The sequence below is a fragment of the Ovis aries genome, chromosome 25 (genome assembly GCF_016772045.2).
Source record: "Ovis aries strain OAR_USU_Benz2616 breed Rambouillet chromosome 25, ARS-UI_Ramb_v3.0, whole genome shotgun sequence".
Taxonomy (NCBI): Eukaryota; Metazoa; Chordata; class Mammalia; order Artiodactyla; family Bovidae; genus Ovis; species Ovis aries.
Genome location: NC_056078.1, coordinates 2,773,919 through 2,782,408, shown reverse-complemented (window position 1 = coordinate 2,782,408; position 8,490 = coordinate 2,773,919). Strand labels below are relative to the sequence as shown.

The 8,490-nt window shown below is 45.9% G+C and overlaps 1 protein-coding gene across 1 annotated transcript in view; it reads left to right on the top strand.

Annotated features, from left to right (window-relative positions):
• The first annotated feature begins 1,868 nt into the window (after positions 1 to 1,868).
• The window catches only part of FMN2 (formin 2), a 352,649-nt gene continuing 346,027 nt past the window's right edge, over positions 1,869 to 8,490 (top strand). The window contains exon 1 of the mRNA XM_027962131.3: positions 1,869 to 3,318. Within this exon, the coding sequence (XP_027817932.2) occupies positions 2,010 to 3,318 (1,309 nt within the window). The 5' untranslated portion in view covers positions 1,869 to 2,009. The remainder of the gene's footprint in view (positions 3,319 to 8,490) is intronic.

Here is an 8,490-nt window from a genome sequence, read left to right as displayed (position 1 = left end):
ATAAGATTTACAGTGAGGAAAATTTTTATATTAGAATTAGAGCAAAATGGTAAGAAACTCTAACAGTTATCAGGGAGGAAGAAATTTTTCTCTACCCTTCTGCATTCTTCTGGTTGGTCTAAGAATTAAATTGACATGAGATCAATTAACCGGATAGAATCACACACGAGTTTGATAACATATACATATGGGAGAGATGCTGGGAAACAGAATCATGGCTAAAATGGCCACAGCCCTCACCTTAAAGACTGTCTTCCGCTAAAGGCAACAGAGGATGTTGAGGGTAACGGTTTGCCTTCCAAGGGGAGGAAGGCAGTTCACAGGGAGGTGGAAGAGTCGCTGTTTGGTGAGGCAGCGCTTTCTGGGCCAGCAGAGATGGGACAGAGTGAACTCTGACCTTCAGGTCCACTGAATCTCCCTATCACACCCAGCGTGGTGGATATCTCTGCTGATTACTCTATTCAGCTTTAATACATGCATTCTTTAGGCTGATGTGCTTAATTGCTCAGTGGTGTCCAACTCTTGGCGATCCTATAGACTGTAAGCTGTCAGGCTCCTCTGTCCATGGGATTCTTCAGGCAAGAATACTGGAGTGGGTTGCCACGCCATTCTCCAGGGGATCTTCCCGACCCAGGAATCCAACCTGTGTCTCCTGCAGCTCCTGCACTGAAGGTGGCTTCTTTACTGCTGAGCCACGGGGGGAAGCCCTTCCTTTTTTCATAAGTGGGAGTAAAAAGAAAGACTTAGTCTTCTGCTTCTTAAAAACAATCAGCCTATGGACCTCCCTTGTGGTCCAGTGGCTAAGATTCTGAGCGTCCACTGCTGAGGGTTAGGGTTTGATCCCTGGTTTAGGAACCAAGATCCCATTTACTTTGCCCTCCCCCCAATAATCAGCCTAAATGAATTCTAATGCCAAGGAGACTCATTTGGGGTCAGCAAATTTTTCTCCCCGAGACAGTGAACTGTGACAAATTTTCACAGAAAAGGCCAAAACAAAAGATTGTCTTGAAGTGTTTGCTTGGGAGAGGGGTGGCTTTCCACATAACATGTGATTTCTTGGGCTTGTGCCAAGGGTGTTTCCTTTTTTTTTCTCTCCCTCTCTCTTTTTAGGTGGCAACAACAGAGGCATGTTTAATATTGATGAGTTTGATTTTTTGAATATAAATGCTGTTTGGTTTATATGGTGAATGCATAGAAATTTGGAGGTTAGCATTTTAATCAAGTCTAATCTCTTAGTATTTCCCGAGCCTCCTCCACCCACCTCAACATTTTGTGAAAAATAAGTTTGAAAAATGAAATTTTGAAATGACCACTTGAAATGACTTGAAATGACCGCTTTGAAATGAAATGAAATGTTCTCTTAAGGAGATGCAAGATTTTCAATAACATAAAAGCAGTATTATGTATTGTAACCTTTTCTAAACCATATGCCAAGCACATTAACAGGGTTTAAGATGATCAGTTACTGAAGAAAAGAACAACCTACTCAACCAATATTTATCAAAGAACCATGCTTCTTCAGGCAGGTTGGAAGTACAGTATGTAGCTTTGGTATTACTGCACCACTAAACTGGAATGTGGCTTCCTTTTTTCCTCTTTAAAATTTTTATTTTTTTTCTCAGCGCGGATCTTTCAGCTGCCAAGCTGTTTGGCGGGGACCAGGAAATGGACTCTGGCGGCAGTTAGGTCCCCAGACTGAGGGGCGCTCTTGGCGTTTCAGCGGAGGAGGGGCAGGGCCCAGGGACCGGGCCTAGAGCCGATGGGGCGGGGTCATGGGGCGGGAGGGGTGGGGCCTTGTGCGTCCCGCCCGGTCATTGGCGGTGCTCCGTGCGCGCGTTCAGCCACGCGCGGGCGGGCGCAGCCTCGGCGCGTTGTGCGAAGCGCGGCAGGTGCGCGGACATCCTCCCTCCGCCTAGCGGTGCGGCCGCCGCGCGAGTCGCCGGGAGCCCGGCGCTGCCGGGCCCAGGGGTTGGCATGGCCTGACCGCCCGCAGCGGCGGCGGCGGCAGCATGGGGAACCAGGACGCGAAGCCGAAGAGAAGCGCGGGCGATGTCCCGCATGGAGGCGGCGGTGGTGAGGACGCCGCTGTGCCCCGCGAGGCCGAGGGCACAAAGAAGGCGGGCGGGGGCAAGAAGGCGCCAGGCCGGCACGGAAAAGGGGGCGGCGGCGCGGAGCCGGGCCGGAAGAAGAGCCGCTCGGACCCCAGGGCCTCGGTGTTCTCCAACCTGCGCATCCGGAAGACCCTGTCCAAGGGCCGAGGTACCGGCGGCTCTCGTGAGGATGTGCTGGACCCCCAGGCCCTGCAGGCCGGCGAGCTGGACAGCGCCCACTCTCTGGTTACCAAAACCCCAGACCTCAGCCTCTCAGCTGATGAGACGGGCCTGTCGGATACCGAATGTGCGGATCCTTTCGAGGTGACGCGGCCCGGGGGTCCCAGCTTGGCCAGGGTCGGCGGCCCGGCAGTGGCCGAGTATTCGGAGACCGCGGCGGGGGCGCAGGATGGACAAAGGACCAGCTCGGGCTCAGACACAGACCTCTACAGTTTTCACTCGGCCGCGGAGCAGGAGGACTTGCTCTCGGACATCCAGCAGGCGATCCGCCTCCAGCAACTGCAGCAGCAGTCCCCGGGCCCCGAGTCGCCCCCGGTGTCGACCCCCTCCCCCGCCCCTCTGCCTGGGGCCCTGCCGGGCCTGGACCGACCCCCACCGGGCCCCAGCGCCGAAGCGGCGCTGTCCGCGCCCCCCGACAGGCCCGCGGCCGCAGAGCCACCAGCAGCCACCGCCTTCGCGTCTCCTGGGTCGGTTCCGGGGGAACGAGGGGCAGCGGACACGGACGAGGAAGGCGAGGAGGACGCCTTCGAGGACGCGCCCCGAGACTCTCCGGGGGTGGAGTGTGGCCTGGCGGCGGGAGAGGCCCCACGCACGCCAGGGGCGACGCGCGAGGAGGGCGCGCCGAAGCCTGTCGTCCCCGTGACCGCCTCCCCGCCACGCAGTCCAGCTCACAGCCCGCGCCGCCCCCGGGCCCGCCCGCTCCTGGCGCCCTGTTATGTCAGGACCACCACCCGGCAGCTCAGCTCGCCAGGGCCCTCCCCGTCTCCGTCCCCCAGCCACAGCCCCCGGGTCCAGAGACGCCCGGAGTCCTCCCTGGGCCGCGGTTCCGGAGCCACCGCGGCCCCCGCCGCTGCCCCAGCTAGGAAGCCCCGCGCGGGCCGCAGCCGCTCGGCCGACTGGACTGCGGAGCTGGGCCGTGCCCCCGGGGCGGGGGTCTCGGCGCACCTGGTGCAGCGCGGGGCAGGCGGCCTCCAGGGTGTGTTCGCAGGTGAGCCCTGGGCTCGGGGCCCTGGGCACCTGCCCCTCAGAAACGCTTCGATTTGCATACAGAGCATTAAAGGGAGCAACTTAGTCGTGTCTGTTCTAAGTCATCTAGAAAAAGGGCCACTGTGTCCACTTCTCCGAAATATCCCGGGTCACGCCAGGCAGAGCAACTCCTTTTTGGCACCGTTTGCAAAGCCATCCTTCTCTTTCCGTCCTCCTCCCACAGCATTAAAAATAAGGAGGTTGCTCACAGCCCTGTGACACATCATCTATTCTAGGGCTGCTCTGATGTACCCGCCTGTGTGCGCCGTGTGATGCGGAGTTTCTCTCGGTGATCAGAGTGGACGCCTTAGGGAACTTGGGTGGTCACGCCTGTTTGCTGACACAACCAAATCTCATACATGCTTTCAGAAAATTAATGCAGTGATCTAGAGTATTAGGGATCATTTACATTTGGTTTCATGGCCTGACTAAGACAGGGTGTGGCTTGGAGACTGATGGTGAGCAGACCAAGAGCACCCAGGATGCTGCTGGTACCTTCCCAGCGTCTGCTCTGGACGCTTCAGGGCCAGTCCAAGGGTCAGCTCACCGTGGTGAATGTCCAATAGTGCAGTGAATTCATCCTTGGTTAGATCCCAGGGCCTTTCCGCTGGTAAGAGTGTCAGCTTATTTCATGCTTACTAATTTTTCTTAATTATTAAATAGCTGAGTGTAAGAATGTAAGAAACAGGAGAAAATGAGAATTTATGCCAGTCTTGGTAGATTGTGATAAGTATTTGAAATATTAAAAATATCAAAGATAATTTGAAAAGCTTAAAATCTTATATTCTTTAATAAATCATATTACTTTAGTAAATAGGTTATCTGTAAAACAGTAGATTATGTTTCTTAATGAACACGGCTGCCTCACCCTTTAGGTAAATATTATTCACTTTTTGTACTAGCTTGTATTGACCACAGTTTAGTTTTATCTGTGAACTCTCTTAATTTTATATTTATAGATTTTTCTAGTTAAGAGTGGCCTCCTCCATGTTTTACTTGCTTGCTCTCCCCTTTTAACTTTTCCTTTTCTGTGATTTTGTAGGTTAAGTTAGGAATGTTTATAGTCTGATATTCACTAGATAAATTGTAAACCAAACAAAACACAAGCATAAAAACCCCCAAAAGACTGATTTTAAAGGAAGAGGATAGGAAAGTTCTTTAGTTAATTTTTGTGAATTTAATGTTGGTGAGAAATTACTTCTTCCTTATGTAGGTAACACTCATTTCATATATTGTTTTTCTAAAAATGAAAGTATCACCATAATTAAGATTACCATTCATTAATATTGTTCTTCCAAGAATCTTTAGAATTTGGAAATATTCATTTCCAAGTGAATATTAGATGAAAAATACATTTCCTTCATTTAGCATATATATATGTATGTGTATATATGTGTATATATATATATATATATACACATGTACACAGGGCAGCCATATTGTGCTAGACAATATGTTAAGTGTTGAGTGATACACAAAGATCATTAAATCCTAGTCCTGCCTTTCCATGGCTCACTGACTAAGAGCACAGGAACACACAGAGATACAGTACTTTGGGTGTATCAAGTGTGCAGTGACTTACTGCCTTGGCAAGGGATGAAGAGAAAGGAATTCATAGGAGGGTTGATCTGAGTCCTGAAGATCATAGGACCCTTCAACCCCAGGTTAAAGTTTTGTTTTCCTTAAGGAAAATAAAAGGGGTATTCTTGGAGCTAGCATTTCATTTAAATGTTCTAAGTATTTCCAGATTTGAAATTTGGGACTCTTAGCAGGATTCCTGTTCAGGAGGTAAGTGGGTTTTATTGACCTCCAAGCAGAATTTTTTTTACTGTGTAGTTAGTTGCTTTAATATGGGCATCACCTTTATATTATTTTTTAATTGAAATATAGTTGGGTTTTAATGTTGTATTAATTTCTGCCATACAGCAAAGTGACTCAGTTATACATATATATATGTTTTGTTGTCCAGTCACTATATACATTCTTTTGAATATTCTTTTCTATATGGTTTATACCAGGATATTGAATATGGTTCTCTGTGCTATGTAGTAGACCTTCTTATTTATCCATTCTGTATGTAATAGCTTACATCTGCCAACCCCAACCTCTCACTCCATCTCAACCCCTTCCTGCTTGGCAACCTCAAATCTGTTCTCTGTGAGTCTGCTCCGGTTTCATAGATAAGTTCATCTGTGTCATATATTAGATTCCATAGAAGGTGATACATATGGGGCAGTGTTTTATATTTGATGCTTGGATGTAGGTGGTCAGTAGCCATTGGTTATTTGGATAGCAGTTTCTGTATATTTATCTCACCCATTCACTTTCTTAAAAAAAAAAAAGAATTGGTAGGTTTAACCTAATCTTGTAGCTGGTGGTCACATGGAGGTAAACAAAGAGATGAAACTTTTTCAAGGTCACACTAATTCTTTCAGAGGCTGAGCCAAAAATAGCTGAGTCTACTGATTCTAGTCTGAATGTTCTTGCTTATTAGTCATTTTTGGATGTTCAGCACTGTAAGGCATCATATAGACAAAAAACTTAAAAAAATATTATGGTGTTTAAGGTCTTCACTTACAATATTTTCCAGTTTCTGTTATTAATATGGTGAACTCCTTTCATTGTTGAGCATCTGGCCTTCCTGGGCTAGATGCAGGGTGATTGCTGGTCAGTGAAGCAGGCTTTCTCCAGACAGCTCTCCTGGAAGCTTCCCTGTGGTGAATCCAGGGAATCCAGAGTGACACAGGCCTCTATTCCTCAGCTGTTGTCTGTTTTCTTGTCATCTGCCTTTTCTTTGATTCTTTACCATCCTCTAGTATTTTATGGGTGTCTTGGAAATTACTAGAGCCCTGGCGAGGACTAGCATTGTCCTCAGGGAAATTGTTTTCTGGCTTTAATTTGCATGTCTTTGGATCAAGTAATTGCCAGCTGCCTTTGAAGCAGGTGATAGTTAGATCTATAAGCCTCCATGAACATCTTTTATTTTTAAACCATAGAATGAGGGTTGTCAGCTCTGCAGAAAGGAACAGATGTTTTTCTTCTTACTGCCTTCCAAATGTGGGGAGAAAATTCAAGTGAAGAGAGATCTGCATGGCACATGTTTGTGTTTTGTTGCTGATATAACAGCACTTAGCAATAAAGGGGACCAAGACTTTATCTTGTTTTAGCTGTTCAGGAGCTGATGATGTCTTAAGCCATTGGACTGAAAATTTACAGTTAATTTGAAAAAACATCTTTTTCAGTGTTTAGTAGAAAAATTGCTATGAAATTTAAGAGATTCCTTTGCACATGCTATACTTAAGCAGAAAATTATGAATAGAGTTTTACAGTTAAAGTTTAGGCATATGAAATGTTAAGTTGGTGATGCTAAATCACTTTTTATAGAAACCTTTCCAAAGTCATTTAATTATGTGCTTATCTGTCTTTTTTTAAAACGTGGACTTAATGGTTCATGTGTTTTAAATGGCTTAATGTCATCTTTAGGCCATCATGGTTTCATTCTGTGAAATCATTGGTGTTGCCTTCAGCTGCTATTGAAGTGTAATTGTCTGGTGACTCTAGTTGGCTGTTTCTGAAGTTTTGTGTCTACCTGGTTTTCTTAACTTTTTACTTCCTGTCAGCTATTAATTCGTAGAGCTATCTTTGGTCCCGTGTCCCCCACCCCCCATTGCTTCTAATTTGATGTTTCTGGTCAGTTTGTTATTGGTTTATACATCCCATAATTATGATGTTTGCTATATTTGTTGCACTTCTAAATGCAAGGCTCTGTGTTGGTGCATTGCTTAATTATCTCTAATCCTTATGACAGTGTTTTCCCAATGAGCAAACCAGGGTCAGGCATGTGAAGTAGCTTGCTTCAGGGCATTAAGCTGGTCAGTGACCGATTCAGGATCAGTACTTAGAAAATCAAAACTGTTATTAACATGAATAAAATAAAATGAAGTGTGTCAGTGAGCTTTTGGAGCACTAGCTAGTGAATTAAGGGCCTGGGCTTTACAATTTAGATTGTGTAGCTTTTCTCACTGTAGCTTTTCTAAAGGCTATCTTGATTTTTATATCAAAGTAGGAGGGCCCACTCTAGGAGTACAGACTTTCTCATGCAGCTTGTTAGGTTATTAGACTGTGAATGTTTAGGGCCGGGAGCAGTCTTATATCCAGCAGTAGTATCTGACAGAGTGTAGATGTCCAGTCATCGTCCAATAAATGTGTGATGGTCAGGAATCACCCCTTTTGTGTATAATGCATCAATGTTACTACAACAGGGAAGGGTTTTACAAGAATGTGGTCCTTTCCTCTGTATCCTGCCTTAGTGAAGTTGCTCAGTCGTGTCCGGCTCTTTGCAACCCCATGGACTGTAGCCTACCAAGCTCCTCTGTCCATGGGATTTTCCAGGCAATAGTACTGGAGTGGATTGCCTTACTGGGTCTCATATCTCTGAATATGATTTGGCAGTATAAGCTGGGACTGGGAACACTATTCTCAAGTCATTTTAGTTTGGCTTAAAACACACTTTCTCATTGTTCCTTTAAGATCATGGTTTGGATTGAAGTAAAGCACCCCAATAGCTTCAGTGATGGGTTTTAATGACTGTCCTGGCTTTTCATGCATTTAGGCATTTGGATACAAGCCATGTGTATTTGACCTTGAGCAGGTGCATTTATAGCCATATTTCCTTCTGGTCCTATTAAAAAGGTGCTGAACACACACCTTGGGTGATGGCAACAGTAGTTACTAATTACTGCTACTCCAGGTAACTCTGTATTGTAGCTCGATGTACAGTTAGGTCACTCTTAAGTAACTTTTTCTGATATGTATGAAAGTGGAGGAATAATTCCAAATGAATAATATTAGGATTTAATGAAATAGTGTTTGTCAAGTCCCTACAACTCTGCCTGGCACATAGAAGGCAGACAGTTGGTGCTATATGCTTTCCTGTCCTAGTTTATTGCCTTAATGGCTATATGGTTCAAAGTAGTCCAAACCATATTTATGAAATAAAAACCACTCTGAAATCATATACAAACTCTGGTAAGGATGTAATCAGTTGCTAGTTGAAAATTAATATTTCTAGTCAAGGGTTTTTTTTTTTTTCAAATTGTTTATATATCAGGTTTCTTCCCCTCTCTTTTTCATT